Source organism: Garra rufa, chromosome 11 (genome assembly GCF_049309525.1).
Source record: "Garra rufa chromosome 11, GarRuf1.0, whole genome shotgun sequence".
Classification (NCBI taxonomy): Eukaryota; Metazoa; Chordata; class Actinopteri; order Cypriniformes; family Cyprinidae; genus Garra; species Garra rufa.
In genome coordinates, this window is record NC_133371.1 from 42338176 (window position 1) to 42358242 (window position 20067).

Below are 20067 nucleotides of genomic sequence, written 5' to 3' on the forward strand. Positions count from 1 at the left end.
ACTTGTTTTTACTAAAAACAAGATAATAATTGTTACTCGTCTAGAAAATCCTTCCTGATTCAAGATTTTTTAGATATTTTGGCTGGAAACAAGACAAAAAATCTAAGTAAGAAAAGCATTTTTTGCAGTGAAATGCATGTAATCAGTGACCAAAACTCAGAAGTGATCCAGAGCTGCAGTAACTGCAAACCAGCAGACAAAAAAACAAAACAAAAAAACACCAGACATCAGCTGCACACGTCATAAAAGCACACAATGCCACAAATGAACAAATTTTGGATTCAAAATGATGATTTTCACTAAAAGGTGACAATATTGCAATCCTGTAACTAGTATATCAGTCCCGTAAATGGACTTTCAAATCACAGAAAGCAAAAGCAACTGTGAACGTGTGAGAAAAAGACAGCGAGGAGAGAGTGGGAGGAAGATATTGTTGCAGTATTGCTATTTCTCTTCGCTAAATGCAACTTTGTCTTTTATGGAATGAGAACTACGAATGAGAACCAGATGTAGGCCTGACGACACAAAAGGCCCGAAGGATAAAAATAGGTCGAGATAAACGGACGGGATAGTTCCTGCGATGAGGGGGAGGACGAGGCTGCGGCTGCTGGTGGCAGTAACTTGGCCGTTCCCATCTGGAGGCCTGCGCCAAACTCAACAACTTCCTATTCATACACAAGCTCCAAAGAAAGACACTTCCAAGAATGTACAACACAGGTTTCATCAAAATAGAGCTGTCAACTACTACAGACTTAAAAGAGATACAAAAGAGGATCACGGTGCATTTCGTACGCAGCTTCCTGCCAATCCAAATCTAAAAAACGAGTCAGCTGCGGAAAAATGACAATAAAAATGCCTTGTTTAAGTTGTTTTCAAGCATCCCTTAAATTTAATGGCTAATACTCTCGTCTACTGTTACAACTTTGTGCTGATGTCATCTAACACTCGAACAAGCATCTGAGCGAAAGGTTAAACTGTAACAAGACCGTTACTCATTTTATTTTAGATTTTATTTTTACTGCATTGCAGTTTATTTTATTTTATTTTTTCTTTTAGATTTGATTTTATTGTATTTGACTTCATTTTTACTTTATTATTTTATATTTCGTATTTTATTGTATATTTTATTTTTATTGAATTTTATTTTATTATTTTGCAATATTTTAGCTTGTTTGTTATTTTTTTATTTTACATTTAGTTAGTTTTTTTAAATAAAAATGTTATTCTTATTGTATATCTTATTTCCTTTTTTTATTTTACATTTAAAAATGTTTATCTCATATTGAACCAAGAAATATATTACTAGTTAATATATTATTAGATTTGATTTTATTGTGTTGTATTTTACTTTTTTATATTTTACTTTATTTTATTGTATATTTTATTTCATTTTATTATTTTGCAATATTTTAGTTTATTGTTTTTGTCATTTTATTTGTTTATTTTACATTTAGTTTGTTTAATTTAATTCTTTATATTGTATTTATTTTATTTTATTTTATATTTTTATTGTATTTTATTTTATTTTATTTTACTTCATTTTATTTATTTTTTTATTTTACATTTCAATTTTTTTTTATCTCATATTAAACCAGGAAATATATTACTATATCAATACTATATCAATAGTTTATTTTTTAATTTTCTCTTTTTTTGATTGTATTGTATTTTACTTTATTTTATTATTTTATATTTCTTATTTTATTTTTTATTGTATTTTATTATTTTGTAATTTTTTTGTTTGTTTTTGTTATTTTATTTTTTATTTGACATTTAGTTGTTTTATTTTTATATTTTATTTCTTTTATTTCATATTTTTATTGTATTTTTACATTTTATTTAAATATTATTTTTATTGTATTATTTTATTTAATATTTTTTATTTTATGGTATATTTTATTTTATTTTTATTGTATTTTATTTTATTATTTTGCAATATTTTACTTTACTGCTTTTTGTTATTTTATTTCACATTTAGTTTATTTAATTTTTTATATTTTATTGAACATTTTTATTGTATTTTTAATGTTATTTCTATTGTATTTTATTTTCCTTATATTTTATTTTTTTGTTTTTATTTTACATTTAAACGTTTTTTTTTCTCATATTAAACCAATAAATATATTACTATGTCAATATTGTATATATATATATATATATATATATATATATATATATATATATATATATATATATATAAAACTACTATATAACCATAGTTATAAATATATAACTATTGTACTGCATATTTAAAAGAAAAACTATTATTATTTCAAATAATACATTTGATTTTTTATTAGTATTATTTTATTACATTTTTATTTTATTTTATTATTTTATTTACTTTTGTAACATTTTCAAATCATATAATTAAACAAAGATACATATTACTAGATTCAAAATTATACATTTTATTTTTTATTTATTTTATTTTTATTTACAGAACAACAGTAATATTACAGCACTAATATTCTTGGCTGTCTTAATGTATTGGCTTTTGTTTTCCTATTCATACACAAGCTCAAAAGAACGAGATTTCAAGAATATACAACACAGGTTAAATCAAAATAGAGCTGTCATCTACTACAGACTTAAAAAAAGACACAAAAGAGGATTAAGGTGCACATTGTACGCGGTTTCCTGCCAATCCAAATCTATAAAACAACGAGTCAGCTGCGGAAAAATGACAATAAAAATGCCTTGTATAACTTGTGTTCAAGCATCCCTTAAATTTAATGGCTAATAATCTCGTCTCCTGTTACAACTTGAAGAGCTTTGTGCTGATGTCATCTAACACTCCATCGGTCCGTTTCCAGAAAAACAGTCGAACAAGCATCTGAGCGAAAGGTTAAACTGTAACAAGACCGCCATTCATTTTCATTCCCTCAGATATGAGTCTAAATTTGGGCTCCTCTGCGACATACAAGAGAAAAGGACTTGACATTGAGATTTCTTACACAACCTAAAAGGAAAGTTGAAAACTCACATGCTTTAAATAAGTCAAGAGTGATCCCTTTAAGACACGTAAGGGGAGAGAAAACCAAAAAAGCAGCTGCAAAAAATAGAGAAAGCGCTGTTATTGCAGCTGTGTCCGTTCTACTATTTCTGAAGAAGAAAAGAATCTCTAAAGCACTCGAGAACAGGTCAAGGTCATAAAAAATAGGAGCATTAAGATGCATGAAAATCCAGAACATGCACATGCATGTATATATTTAAGAGAAATCTGTTATGTTTATATATTAAATATATTTATATATATAATATAAATGATATTAATATAAATATGTAAAAACATGTAAATATTTTTAAAATATATACTGTATGTGTTTTTATATATACACAAACTGATTTTTTTTTTTTTACAAATTTACAATTTACAAACAGAAAATATAAAAATATTCAAAATATTAATAAAAACTATAATATATCAATAAAACTAAAAGTGAATTACTTTCTCAATTCACAAGCAAAAAGCCTCATTATAATTTTTGTAATAAAAAAAATAACACAACAACAAAAATAATGAAATGCTACTTTTTATTTTCTTTTAGATTTGATTTTATTGTATTATTTTATATTTTATATCTTAATTGTATTTTATTTTATTATTTTGTAATATTTTAGTTTATTGTTTTTTTTATTTGACATTTAGTTTGTTTTATTTTTTTATATTTTATTAATTTTATTTAATGTTTTTAAATTTAATTTAAATTTTATTTTTATTGTATTGTATTGTTTTTTATTTTACATTAAAAAATGTTTTATCTCATATTAAACCAGCAAATATATTACTATATCAATACTATATCAATAGTTTATTTTCTTTTTTATTTTCTTTTAGATTTGATTTTATTGTATTATTTTATATTTTATATTTTAATTGTATTTTATTTTATTATTTTGTAATATTTTAGTTTATTGTTTTTGTTTTTTTATTTTTTTTATTATTTGACATTAAGTTTGTTTTATTTTTATATTTTATTTATTTTATTTCATATTTTTATTATATTTTTTAATTTACTTTAAATTTTATTGTATTGTATTTTTTATTTATTTTACATTAAAAAATTTTTTTATCTCATATTAAACCAGCAAATATATTACTATATCAATACTATATCAATAGTTTATTTTTTTTTCTTTTAGATTTGATTTTATTGTATTGTTTTTTATTTTATTTTATTTCATTATTTTATATATTTTTTATTTTATTGTATTTATAAATAAAATAATAAAATAAAAAGCAAATGAAAACAAATAAACAATAAATCATTTAATTAATTTATTAATAAGGTATAATAAGAGAATAAAAAGCTGGTGTAAGGAAAAACAGATCAACTGTGAGACTTTTCTCATCATAGTCTTGTTTCTTCTCTCGAGTTTCTCAATTTGTGCTCAGAGATTTCACAATGAACTTAAACATCTCTTGTCAAAATCTTAAAAGCTGCTTTCCACCTACATATTTACCTCTGTTCTCTTACTGTATAGAAACAAACAAAGCAAATAAAGCTAATTTCTTCAACAAAACTTAACTGAGAACTGTACACTGCAATAAAAAAAAAATCTTACTTAGTATTTTTGCCTGGTTTCTAATCAAAATATCTAAAATTTCACAAATTAAGATTAATTTACTAAATAAGCAAAATGACAAAAGATGTTTAGTCTTGTTTCCAGGCAAAAATTTCTTAATTAAATGCAGTTTGCTCAAAATAAGTAAAATGATCTGCCAGTGGGGTAAGTAAAATACTCTTGATTTAAGAATATTTTACTCACCCCACTGGCAGATCATTTTACTGGTTTCCAATTAAATACATCTTAATTTAAGAATTTTTGTTTTTTTTAGATATTTTGACTCGAAACAAGACAAAAACACAAGTAAGATAAGCCTTTTTTGCAGTGTGAGATGTGTAGGAGCAACCTTTGAGCGGTAAAATCCTCCTGCGGGATGAACCCTGAGTAACTCTGAAGCTATTTGCCTGTAATCCCAAACTCGGGCTTCTATTACCTGCTCTACGGGCACAGAGTCCTCATTCATAGGAGGTCAATCTCAACATAATGGCATGATTTAGTCTGCGTCCTCCAACAGTCATCTCTGCTGCGCTTTTTTCTCTTTGTACGAAACATTCGCGAGTGGCTTCCGAGCGCCTGTCTTCCTCGGTTTCCTCTCCTGCGTTCCGAAGGCTCTGGAATCAGCGGTCATTACCATTATCACAATCATCATTAGGAGGGTAATTAGGGCTATTATGATCGATGAAGGCTGATCCGTGGGTCGTGCTGAAGACGTGGGACCCCGAGAGTCCAGCCAGAGGACATACACCTATCTAGATATGCATACTCAGAAATGTTGAAATGCCATATACGATTTTGCAAATAGATATAAAGTCCACATGAAAACTTTCAAGCAAAAACAATTGAATGAATATTTTTACAATACAATTTTTAATACAATAAAATATTGCATTACAGTAAAAAGAATCTAATGGAATCCAGAATTGAGACTAATAAGTAAAGTTTGCTTAATTGTCATTAAAATGTCACAATGCAAAAATAAAATAATTTATAATAAATGTATAATAATTTATTTTAAAAATTTTTTTTAAATAATAAAACTTTCAAGCATCCTTTATTTTGAGGTGAGACTATAAAACGGTCCTAATTCCTATTTTTATGATAATCAATAATATTTCTCCAGCTAAATGTCATTCAAAACGCAAACAAGACTCACCATTACTATTAAAAAAGAGAAAGAAATGTTACTATTTAATTGTTAAGTATTTAAATGATAAGTAAATAATTGTATATATAAAATAATAATAATAATTGTAATAATAATTGAAAATAATTGTATTAATATAGTAATATATTGTATTAATATTTTTACAATACAATATAAAAATATTGCATTACAGTAATAAGAATCTAATGGAATCTAGAATTGAGATTAATGAATAAAATGTGCTTAAGTGTCATGAAAATGTCAATGCAAAAAATGAAATAAAATAAAATAATTTAAAATATTTTATATGTCATCAAAAAACCAACAATAAACAAACTCAACATTACTATTAAAAAAAATAAATATTACATAAATTGTTAAGTTGGTAATTTTGATAAAATAATTGTATTAATATTTTTATAATACAATAAAAATATTGCATTACAGTAATACGTTTCTAATGGAATCCAGAACTAAGAATAATAAGTCAAATTTGCTTAATTGTCATTAAAATGTCACAATGCAAAAATAAAATAAATATTTTTAAATAATTTATAATAAAATGTATAATAATTTATTTTTTAATACTTAAAACATAAATGTAATTAAAATAATTTAATAATAATAATAAATAATTATAATGGGTCAAATTTGCTTAATTGTCATGAAAATGTCACAATGCAAAAATAAAATAAATATTTTTAATAATTTATAATAAATGTCTAATAATTTATTTTTAAATAATTAAAACAAATAATAAAGAATTTTGACAACTGAACTATCAAAATTGTTTTTCAAAAAAAAAAACTCAACATTACTATTTAAAAAAAGAGAAAGAAATATTACTTCAACTGTTAAGTATTTCTATATTAAGTTGGAAATTTTGATAAAATAATTGCATTAATATTTTTATAAAACAATTTTTAATACAATTAAAAAATTTAATTACACTAATAATAATCTAATTGAATCCAGAATTGAGAACAATGGGTAAATAATAAATAATGGGTAAATAAATAATTATTTTTATTATTTTATTTTTTGGTAAAAAAGTATTATTTTTAAAAAATTAAAACAAAAAGTAAATTAAAATAATAAATAAATAATTAAAAAATAATAAATAATTTTGATAACTGAATTATATATGATTCAAATGTCAATCAAAAACAATCAAAAACGTTTAACTTTCTCAACATTAAAAATAAGAGAAAGAAAATCTATAATAATTATTTAATAATTTATTTTTAAATAATTAAAACAAAAAAATTATTAAAATTAAATTAAATAACAAAAAGAAAAAGAAAATATTATTTACACTGTTAAGTATTTATATGCTATTAATTTTGATAAAACAATTGTATGAATATTTTTACAATACAATTTTTAATACAATAAAATATTGCATTACAGTAATAAGAATCTAATGGAATCCAGAATTGAGAATAATGAGTAAAGTTTGCTTAATTGTCATTAAAATGTCACAATGCAAAAATAAAATAATTTATAATAAATGTATAATAATTTATTTTTAAATAATTAAATTTTCAATTAACACAAAAAATGAATTACAAATAAATAAATAAAAAATAAATGAATAATTTTGATAACTGTCTTACATATAATTCAAGTGTCACACAACAGGACCAAATGAACATGTTAATCTAACATGTTGAATTAAAAACAATTGAAAATAAAATAAAATAAAATAAAATGTCACAATGCAAAAATAAAACTAAATATATTTTAAATAGTTTATAATAATGAATAAGAACTTTTTTAAAAATAATTAAAGCAAATCTTAAATTAAAATAAATAAATAATAAAAAAGTAATTTTGATAACTGTATTACACACAATTCAAGTGTCACACAACAGCACCAAATGAACCGATCAAAAACTTTTAAGTAATGCTGACCATGCTGACCATCTAAAATATATACTGTCTGTCACTCATATATTCATACAAATTTTAATCTAACACGTATATTGAATTTAAAAAAATGCATAATTAAAAATAAAAAAACAACTAAATTAATCTTTTCTCTTCTGATTTTGAAGAGATGTTTTTGTGTCAACAATGTGTCACAAAACAATGCAAAAGTCAATGCGTTTTATATTAGACTGACCTAGTTGAACATCTTTATAAGTAAGGAGGTGAAAAAAATTGGAATTTATTCTACTGAAACCGATCACATAAGCATTGCTTGATGAAGGGGGCGCACAACCTTTCAAATTACCCAATTTCCTGGCATTCATCTGACGGACTGAACCTCAGAGGAAGGGTCCTGGCGCCGACCCAGTCTCTGCCTGCCTTTGCTTGCGACGCACCAAATTCAGCTCTTTAATCGTGCGGATGTCTGATTTAGAAACATTTTCGCTGGCATACTTTGTCTATATTAAGGTTCTTATATTAGAGAAAGAGCAGAGCCTGAAAAAGGAAAAACAAACCCAATGGCTATTTCAGGACTGTCAAACATCACTTTGAAAAGCTGCACAAATTCAGTTCCGGACCACCCTAAACGCGGCGTGAAACCCAAACACAGATAATTATACCTCAGCAACGCTAACAGTTCCTGAAGTGTTACGTTAGCCTCCAATCATGCTAAAGTTCCTAGCGCGTGACGTTATCCTTACAGTACCTCCTGCTATTTTGGCCTGTTGAAAGTCTTGACTCATGTGAGAAGTGGTCAGGTAACTACTTGAGGGTTACAACAAAACTACTAGCTTGAAGAAACAAGGTGAGAATGCATTCCACTTAAAGAAACAGTACACCCAAAAATGAAAATTTGTTTACAATGTACTCATCCCTGGGCCATCTGAGATGTAGATGAGTTTGTTTCTTCATCAGATTTGGAGAAATGTAGCATTACATCACTTGCTCACCAATGGAAGTAAATGGGTGCCGTCAGAATGAGAGTCCAAACAGCTGATAAAGACATCACAATAATTCACAAGTAATCAGCACCACTCCAATCCATCAGTTAACATCTTGAAAAGCCAAAAGCTGTGTGTTTGTAAAAAACAAATCCATCATTACAATGTCACTTCTGGCCAAAATATCAGTCCATAATCCATAATAACACTTCCTCCAGTGAAAAAGTCAAAATCCACCCACATATTTGTTTAGAGGTGTTTTAGACCGTTTTGGCTTGTAAACGGTGCATATTTCTCTCCTGATTCGGACCAGATGTCTTTTTTGTACTGGAGAAAGCAATATTATGGATAGAAGGGCCCGTATTTTAGCTTAAAAACTTCTTAATGAACTAATAAAAAATAAAACTAAATCTTAATTATGGATTTGTTTCTTACAGAAACACAGTTTTGGCTTCCCTATGAAATTCGTTTTAGTTTTTCCCATATTCACTTTTATTTTTTTTATTTTTCTGGATTCAATTTTTTTTCTGTTTTTAATTTTTCTTTACTCCTTTTTAACGGCTAAATGAAATATTATGAATCAAAAATGCAGTTTATGTAGTTTTAGTTTCTGTCAATAAACTAAATAGGCCTGTTTTTCACTGAAAAGCACCTATAATAATATTGTAATATATGGCTAGAACTTGCTTGGGGAATGTTATATGTAGACAAAATTTTATTTGGAAGTGTAAAACACCTAAATACAAATTTCTAAAGAAAAAAAATCCAAACTTCATGAGTTTTTGTTTGAGTACATAGTAAAAAACACCCAACTGTTGTTAGCGTTTTTCCTAAAATTCTGGAAATTCACTCATTTTTAGAGAAAAAAAAGGAAAATTGTCTTTTTAAATTCGCTAGACATAAGTTCTTATGTTTATAATGATATATGACGATTGATGCTGACTGCTAGAATAGGTCTGAAAAACACTAAGAAATGTACAAGTGCTTCAGGTGCCCCGAAAATGTTCTTAAAGGGTTAAAAGAGAAATTGCAAAAATAACTCCTCTTCCCTAAAGACCTCCTCCATTGGTCGTCAAAACGAGTAGCACCACCCTAAAGTCACACCATTGGTTAACAGCAACACAGAGAACAATCAAGTTAAACCCAACAAGCACTAGTTTCCCAAATATTAATAATAAATAACATGTATAACAAATAATAATGCCCTCAACTACTGCAAATCAAAAGAAAGCCTGCCTGAATTTCGAAGTCTTTGCCCTGTTCCAGAACCGTCTTCCTGGAGGCGGGACTCGGGGTTTTATAGTCCTTCCTGCCATCACCGCGGAAACGTGAAGCACCTCCAAACCGCCTGACCGACGCCATTAAACCCGGACAAAGAGCGAGAGCGAGCGAGCGCAGAAGTCTCGATCGTTCTTCTTGCAACTGGCACACTGTCTATGAGTTTGATCTTGAGCTGTGCCCATGTTGTGCTGCCAAGTTCCAGTCAGTATGCATGTGAACGCGTCAGTCAGAGAGTGACCGCCGCTCCGGTCCACCCACATTACGAAGGCCCCGGAGCCCACACGCTCAACTATGCCCCGACCCGTTACAGTACACGCATTGTCCGTGAGGGACAGCAAGTGGGTTCGGACGCCAATGAGGAAACGCTTCATTGTATACCATCATCTCATTCACATGAAGAATGTAAGTTCATTTACAGACAAGTCATATATAAAAGCTTGGGGTTGGTAAGATTTTCTATCTGCATTTATTTGATTAAAGATAACAGTAAACTTATTAAAGGGATAGTTCACCCCAAAATGAAAATTTGATGTGTATCTGCTTACCCAAGATGTAGGTGACTTTGTTTCCTCAGCAGAACACAAACGAAGATTTTTAACGGAAACTGGTGCAGTCTGCCAGCCAAATAATATGAGTGGATGGGCAGCCCATCCACTCATATTATTTGGCTGGCAGACTGCACCAGTTTTTGTTAAAAATCTTCGTTTGTGTTTTTCTGAGGAAACAAAGTCACAATACTCAATATTGTAATGCATTACTTTTAAAAGTAACTTTCCCCAACACTGGCCATAAAGGTAATTTTTTTTTTTTTTTACATAAATAAGCTTTCCATTGATGTATCGTCCTATTTCCACAAACTGGACAATATTTGGCCGAGATACTTGAAAATCTGAAACCTGTGAGTGCAAAAAAATCTAAATATTGAGAAAAATCACCTTTAAAATTGTCTAAATTAATTTCTTAGCAATGTAAAAGAAAATCTCTTTCAAAATGGCCACAATGGGTGGTAATACAGTCAGTTGCATCACAAAAATACACCACACAGACAGACTAATGACACTTAAAACAATTGCTTATTATATAAATCATATATAAATCATCTTCCATTTGCCAGATAACTGATTTAAAATGATCCAAAGGCAGCAAATTTTGTCATTTCAATTTCGATTGGAGAAGATTCCAATCAAACTTAAATTATTATTAAAATGTAGCAAATTTTTGCTGACAAAAGTCCATTTTCTGTTGTCAATAGTGTAGTCACATACTGTACACAACCAGTCAAACGTTTTTGAACAGTAACCTGCATTTATTTGATTCAAAATACAGCAAAAGCAGTATTATTATTAAATATTTTTACTATTCAAAATAACTGCTTTCTATTTCAATATATGTTAATGTAATTCCTGTATTGCAAAGCTGCATTTTCAGCATCATTATTCCAGTCTTAAGTGTTTAATATTCGACTCTGGACCACAAAACCAGTCATAAGGGTCAAACTGTAAATAAATAAGCTATGCATTGACGTATTGTTCTATCTGTTAGAACTAGACAATATTTGGTCGAGATACAATTTGAAAATCTGGAATCTGTGAGTGCAAAAAAATAAAATAAATACTGAAAAAAAGTTGTCCAAATGAAGTTCTTAGCAACACATATTACTAAATAAATAACTTTTAATATTTACAGTAGGAAATTGACAGAATATCGTCATGGAACATGATCTTTACTTAACATCCTAATGATTTTTGGCATACAATGACCCATACAATGTATTTTTGGCTATTGCTACAAATATACTTGGTTTTGTGGTCCAAGGTCCAAGGTCACATATTGTGCTTTTCTGCTCATGAAACATGTCTGATTATTATCACTGTTGAAAACACACATGCTGCTTTATATTTTTCGTGGAAACTTTTTTTTTTTTCTAAGGATTCTTTGATGAATAAATGTTCAAAAGAACAGCATTTATTTGAAACAGAAATAAATGTTTTAGCATCACTTTATCAATTTAATGCATCCCTGCTGAATAAAAAGCAAATTACATTACATTAGAACCGAAAAGCATCAATGCAAACTGTAACGTAGTTGCCAAAACAAAAACACTGTTCCATTCCTGAAGATTCCACAAAGACATTTGTGCTTTTCTAAATAGAATTTATGCAAAAGAGGCGGTTCTTTTCCATGTTGCCCAAACTTGTGGAGAACACTGATCCAGAGTGAAATAAAATGAAATATGGATGCCTTACCCACATCACACGGACAGCTGCGGCATTCTGGGTTTATAAAAAGAGAAGAGAACCACAACATAGAGGAGATAGCGGATTGAAAAACATAAAAATCCAACGCTCCGGTCATAAATCACGTCTTTTGTCTCCGTTGGCCAAGATGACAGACAAATATGCTTTTTAATAACCGCACAAGCAGGAGTCCAGTGACATGAAATAAAGGGAAATAAATGTTAGACGGGCAGCAGTGATTCTTTAGGGAACCCCAGAAAGTGGATAAACCATTCTCTCCCGCATAAGCAAACAGAGGACTGTAATTACAGAGGGTGGTACCATCATAATGAGAGACAGGGAAAGTTATAACTGACAGCGCACAAAAACACCAGGGACAAAGAAAGAAGAAAGCTGATATAATGACATAACGATAATAATTAGTGGCGCTTGTTAAAGCAAACATCACTATTATTAGTGCTCCTGCTTCAGATTGGGGGTTTGTTCGAAACCTCGAAACCTAAGTATGAAATTGTGGCATGCTTTTCGTTTGTGCTATGGACAGAAATGATACCTTAAACCATGAGGCTTGTTGAGGAGAGCTGTTACTTTACTTAGTCACCGGATGATTTTCACCTGCCAGACAATAGGAACAGGCTAAAAAAAAAAAAAAATTCCCACAGACTTAAACTGAAAAAGGGAACTGAGACAAATTTAGAGACCACAGTATCACAGAGACTTTAGTGTGCTGGACTCTCTGTAACAGTTTGTAATTTAGATGGTTTAATCCTAAAATAATTTATTGTTTTCTAATATAAAAAGTAAAATTAGCAAATATTCTCTCTCTCTAGAAATATATGTATATTTTCTAATATAAAAAGTAAAAAGAATACATGAAACTTACTTAAAAACAAAAAATCTATTTATCTGTTCATCTATCTTTTTATAATATGCTAAATTAAAGTAGTAAATGAAAAATTAAAAATCCATCTATCTATAAATTATATATATATTATTTTCATACTAAATATTTATATATCTATCTATTATTTTATAACATAAAAAGTAAAAACAGTAAATTAAAATTATTAAAAATGTAGCACATTTTTGCTGACAAATGTCCATTGTCTATTGTAAATAGTGTAGTGATACACTACCAGTCAAAAGTTTTTGAACAGTAAGATTTTAATGTTTTATTTTTAAGAATTGCTCACCAAGGCTAAATTTATTTGATCCAAAATTCATCAAAAGCAGTAATATTGTGCAATATTTTTACTATTTAAAATAACTGCTTTCCATTTTAATATATTTTAATACGTAATTTATTCCTGTGATTAAAGTTACATTTTAGCATCATTTCTACAGTCTTTAGAGTCACATGATCCTTGAGAAATCATTCTAATATGCTGCTCAAGAAACATTTTTATTATTATTATTATTATCAATATTTAAAACAGTTGGGTATTAATCTTTTAGGATTCTTTGATGAATAGAAAGATCCTAAGATCAGCATTTCTCTGAAATAAAAGCTTTAGTAACATTATGCACTATATACCATTCAAAAGCTTGGCGTCAGTATTTTTTTTCTATAAATGATATAAATTAATACTTGATTAAATTGATTATAAAGACATTTATAATATTACAAAAGCTTACATGAGTCTTCTAAATGTTCTATTCATTAAAAAAAAACTGAAAAAATTCTACTCAGCTGTTTTCTACATAATAATAATAATAAGAAACAATTTTTAATGATCTGAAGGATTGTGAAACTTCAGTAATGGTGCTAAAAATGCAGCTTTGAAATAATTTAATTAGATTTTAAAATGTATTCAAATAGAAAACAGTTATTGTAAATAGTAAAACTATTTCAAAATTTGACTTGTTTTTGCTGTGCTTTGGAACAAATAAATGCAGGCTTGGTGAGCAGAAGAGACTTCTTTAAAAAAAAAACATTAAAAGTCTTACTGTTCAAAAACTTTTGACTGGTAGTGTATGTAGTATTATGTATAATACAAAGTCACTTTTCAAACCAAGCAGGTAAATGTGACCAAAATAAATGCAGACTTTTATAGCAAGGACTTAATTTTGCTGAGCAATGGTAAACCTAACCATACCTTGGTCTCAGCAAACAAGCATCACTAATGACAGGACAAACCCAAGGCATTGAAAACAACACTTTTCTTTTCCTGTTTTTCTAACTCTCTCCATTTCTCCTCTATTCCATGCCTTGAGTTCATCTCCATAAATCAGAGCGATGCAGAAGGGTTACATGGAAGATAAACAAATCAACACACACAAACACTGGAGCTGTGCCAGATGTACCATGGGAAAGGGTGAACTGCATCATTCTGTGACCCTGTTCTCATACTGACGCCGTCTTCCGCAGCCTACCACTTAAAACCAAACACACGAACACACGACCGGCCAATCCTCTGCTTTTTAAGCCACAATTTTCAATTCACCCTCTTGCACCTTTGCGTTCCACTGGCAAGACATTTGCTTGAGTTGGCAGAGTTCTTGCATAACACTTTTAAGTTGAAGAAATGAGCGATCGGTCTGGGAAACACGTCAATGCGTGTCATTTTATTCATAAGAATGGAACGACAGGAAAAATGAGAGCTGTTGGCGGGTCCTGTCAGCAAAATACACACCAGAATAAATGAAAAACGCCATGGATATTCAGAATCAGTCGATCTGAATAGGTGCATGTGGAAAAACATGGAGACATTTGAGCCAAGAGCACTTAGCAGACCACACAAAAAAAAAAAGAGAAACACATAAACAGACGGAGAGAGAGAAGGACATGAATCTGGCTTTTCGAATGGTCTGTTTTCATAAATAGAAAAGTATGGGAAAACATATTTGTGTGTTTGGAGAGGGGCACGTACTGTTACTATAACAGCATAAACAGCATTCGCAACACATTTATTTTCCGCAATGTGACGCGTTTCCTGCTGAAACCAAATATTTAGTGGGAAATAGTTTACGTGGGACTTGGATTGTGCAATTTTCTTTATTATATTATGCCAATTATAAGGTTATGCAAAATGGTCATTCCATGACAAATCAACTAAATTTTAAAAACTTCGCTGGCTCGATATTTGTTATGAAGAAAGATAGACATGTATAGTGATCAAAGCCAAAATATTAAATGTCATTCATGAATATTCACTGAGTAATGCACTATTTTGTAGAGGTAGGTTAAAATGGCAAATTTCACCCGAGATTCAGAGTCAAGTTACAGGTGGGTAAAAATGACTTTAGGAAGATGGCAACAACATAATGTTACTTTTACACAAAGATCAGTAGTTCTATTAGTAAAATTTGCTAGCTTTAGCAATCTTTGTTGCATTATGTGCCAATGGTGATCATTCAAAAATGGGGAAACAGCACTTTTCAAGTTCGTTTCTCCACAGTTTGCATGCCTGTAACTCAAGTAGTATTAAAGATATCTTAATGCTCTTTTAGATATTGGGTCTTAACAAACTTTCCTTTTGGCATTTTTATTTTTAATGCCCTATGAGATTAGGTTCCAGAGATATTGCAATTTTAACATGGCTCCGGGAGTAAATCGTTAAAATGTACACATTTTCAGTGGTCAAAAACCAAATGTGGGTCAGTTTGAAAAAATACAATACTACTTTTCTTTTAAAGAGGAATGCCTGAAGAACACATAATGGGTCATTGAGTGTCAAATCAACCAAATTTCAAAAACTTCCCTGGCTCCAATTTTAGATTTTGCTAATATTTATTCTGAGGAAAGATGTACATGTATAGTGATCAAAGCCAAAAAATGAAATGTCATTGATGAATATTCACTGAGTAATCCAGTATTTTGTAGAGGGAGGTCAAAATAGCAAATTTCACCTTAGATTCAGAGTCAAGTTACAGGGGGGTAAAAATTACTTCAGAAAGATGGCAGCATCATAATGTTACTTTTACACAAAGATCAGTAGTTCTATTAGTAAAATTTGCTAGCTTTAGCAATCTTTGTTGCATTATGTGCCAATGGTGATCATTCAAAAATGGGGAAACAGCACTTTTCAAGTTCGTTTCTCCACAGTTTGCATGCCTGTAACTCAAGTAGTATTAAAGATATCTTAATGCTCTTTTAGATATTGGGTCTTAACAAACTTTCCTTTTGGCATTTTTATTTTTAATGCCCTATGAGATTCGGTTCCAGAGATATTGCAATTTTAACATGGCTCCGGGAGTAAATCGTTAAAATGTACACATTTTCAGTGGTCAAAAACCAAATGTGGGTCAGTTTGCAAAAATACAACACTACTGAAGAACAAATGTCTGAAGAACAAATAATGGGTCTTTGCGTGTCAAATCAACTACATTTACATTTTTTTTGCTAATATTTATTCTGAGGAAAGATATACATATATAGTAATGAAAGCCAAAATATTAAATGCCATGGATGAATATTTACTTAATAATCCACTATTTTGTGGAGGGAGGTCAAAAGGGCAATTTTCACTTTAGACGTAGAGTCAAGTTACAGGGGGGGTAAAAATGACTTTAGAAAGATAGCAGCATCATTATCTAATTTTTACACAGAGATTGGTAGTTTTATTAGTAAAATCGGTTGACTTAGCAATCTTTGTTGTATTATTATTTGTTGTGTTGTATTATGTGCCAATGGTGACCATTCAGAAATTAGGAAACAGCACTTTTCAAGTTGGTTTCTCCACAGTTTGCATGCCTGTAACTCAAGAAGTATTAAAGATAACTTAATACCCTTTTAGATATCGGGTCTTTCCTTTTGGCATTTTTATTTTTAATGCCTTATGAGATTCAGTTCCAGAGATGTTGCTATTTCAATATGACTCCAGGAATAAATCATTAAAATTTAGACTAAACCAAATGTGGGTCAGTTTGCAAAAAAACGATACTAGTTTTCTTTTAAAGAGGAATGTCTGAAGAACAAATAATGTTAAAACTAGACATGCACCTTGTTTTTTCTGTCAAGACAACTGCATTAAACATACCAGTCGGAGTGCCAGAAATATTCTTTTTCTAAGGTTCACGTGCCTATAACCCAAGAAGTATTAAAGATATTGCAAAAGACTTTAGATTTTAGTTCTTCATAACTTTTCTTTTTTTGGAATCGTCATTTTTATGGCCCTCCATCATTCAGTCCCAGATATATGGGGATCACAATGAGGCTCCATGTCCAGATTATTAAATATTACCCATTTTCAGTGGTCGAAAACCAAATGTTGGTCACTTTGTGTACAGCTGATACTTACTTTATTTAAAGAACATTGTACAAAGAAGAAATAATGCTCAAATTATAATTGTATCTTGTTTCCCTCTATGGCTTTCATAACTATACATGTGTATCTTTCTTCAAAAAACATATTAGCAAAATCAAAAATCTGAGGCGGGGACCTCTGGTTGAGCTGACATGGAAATAAATGACAACAGAACAACCAAGACATTCAGACATGTTAACAGCATGCAAAACCACATATTCACAACATGTAAAACCACTAATTCTCAAATAACACACGTCTGAATTCAGACTGCGGTTACAGAGATGAAGCACCTGTTTGATCACCTCCAGGCCCTGAGCAACATTTCACTCAGTTTGCTCCTGAGGGAAAACTCCTGCGCTTCTCTTTATTGGAAGTTACAGTGAATAAATGTCGACTGAATGACAAGTGACCTCTAAAAACTGTTTTGTGCATGTGCACACGCAAAGGAGGTGACATGAAGAATTCCAAAACACCTGAGAAACGAACACGACATGCATTCTTGAGGATTAATCACAAAGATGCTAAAGAATTGAGTAGATTTATTATGTATATATACATACACACATATTTGTCTGTATATTTTAAACAATATTTGTATGTATTTGTCTGAAACACTTGTATATAATTTATATTATATATAAATCTAAAAAAAAATCTTAATATACACATGTATGTGTGTACTTTTATATGGGTCAAAGACAAAAAAAGGGTTTAAGCATTAAAACAATAAGTGTAATACTGCTTTAAATTGTTGTTTCCCCCCCCCCAAAATATTATTTTTTTCTGTTTAATTTAAATACATTTTTGTTTTTGGAGTAAAAAATAAATACCATACATTTTTCCGTAATTTACAGAAGAAACCCACTAAAATGTCATTCAGTGCAACAGTCTTGTCAGGCATATTTACAACACAAAATACATTTTTATATATATTAAAAGATGGATTACTTTCCCCAAAATACTAGTTTTTAAAATTTGCCACTATCCTAGGTTTTTTCCATTTGTCAATAATAATTTTTTACTCATTTAAAACACAATCAAATGTAATATGCTCTCTTGTTCATTTATATATTTTAATACGCACAAGTCAGAATAAGCATGTTGTTTGAATTGTTACATAAATACTGTGTTACACTGAATGACAATGTAACATTTTTTCAAAAAATGTTGAAATTTTATTCTCCAAAGGCTTATTTGAAACCTTAAAAGTAGACACTTTACTTACACCTAATGTACGGTGGCTGAGAGAGCTCAACGCACTGCAACTTAAGAAAACAAATGTGCTTTTGGAAATTTTGTTAATGTCTTTGACCCATATACATAAATATAGCAGCTCTAAATATGGCGTAATTGAAAGTCATAAGGTCGTAATTGTAAATTCACATCCTGCAATTTTTACTCAGAATTGTCACAAACTCGCAATTGCATCTCAATTCTGACTTTTTTCTCTGAATTTTAGGTTTACATCTCACAATTTAGTTTTTTTTTTTTTTTTTTTTACACCAGAGAATGAAAAATATACAAGGTAATTGTGACTTTTTGCCTCACAGTTGAGAGTTGACATCTTACAGCTGCCAGGTAACATCTTTTCATATATACTTTTTTTCATTTAGATAAAAAAAATGTAGATTATAACTTGGAAAAAATGCTGAATTGTGACATAAGTCATTATGCAATGGCAGAAACAAGCTTCCATATCAGACTGACAGACACTCCACACAACATCTCTGATGACTTTGACGTTTCCCTTCCTCTAATCTGCTGTTAGATGCGATCCCTGCAGTATTTTACCCTCATCTGCATGACAGAATGCTCTAAAAACATGTGCCCTCATGCTTACAGAGACCACCAACAGAAGAAAACACTCAAAGAAGCCTCATCTGATGATGGATGTGTGACTATATCAAACCCCAACAGTTAAGAATGAGAATGATTAATCAGTTAATAAAAAGGAACTCAACGTGGAACTCAAAGCATTAGGGAAAGTATATAGTGGCTATATGTGCAATCCAAATCAAATTCTAGTCGATAAAACCAATTATTATTTCTCTAAATATCCAGTTTCTGACATAAAAATGTCACAATATGGAAGTTAGCGGGAATGGAGTCAATATTACTGATAACAGATAGAGAAGTTGACTCAAGGTCACCATGATCACCTGACACAACTCAGGGTCGTGACCCCTGTGTAAATGCTTCTGCTAGGATGGAATTATGGGTAGCTGTCTAAAAAGCACAGTGCATGGAAATGTGTATGTAGGTTCATTCAGAATTTTCTAAACTGAAAACAATTGTGTAGAATTCTAGATGCTAGTAAATAACTAATTACAAAGTAACACATTAAATTAAAGATGAAATTTTGAAGTAGACAAACTGAAGTGAGATTTTCTTGTAAAACATACTCCAATAATCTAATTCTATTTACCAAAATAAATTAATAAAGTGCTGTTCAAACGATTAATCGCATCCATAATAAAAATTTGTTCATATAATGTGTGTACTGTGTATATGTATTATTTATAAAAGACACACACATACAGTATATATTTTAAAAATGTGTGTGTGTATATATATATTTTCCCACATACATATATAAAATTTACATTTAATATAAAAACATATTTTTCTTAAATATATACATGTACGTGTGTATTTATATATACATAATAAATATTATCTACATATATATTTATATTAATAAAGTTTATATT

At 29.4% G+C, this 20067-nt stretch overlaps 1 protein-coding gene across 1 annotated transcript in view; it reads right to left on the minus strand.

Moving 5' to 3' along the window:
- LOC141345364 (rho guanine nucleotide exchange factor 17-like) overlaps nt 1-20067 on the minus strand; it is a 229888-nt gene that overhangs the window by 93463 nt on the left and 116358 nt on the right. The window contains exon 8 of the mRNA XM_073850222.1: nt 12233-12241. Within this exon, the coding sequence (XP_073706323.1) occupies nt 12233-12241 (9 nt within the window). The remainder of the gene's footprint in view (nt 1-12232; nt 12242-20067) is intronic.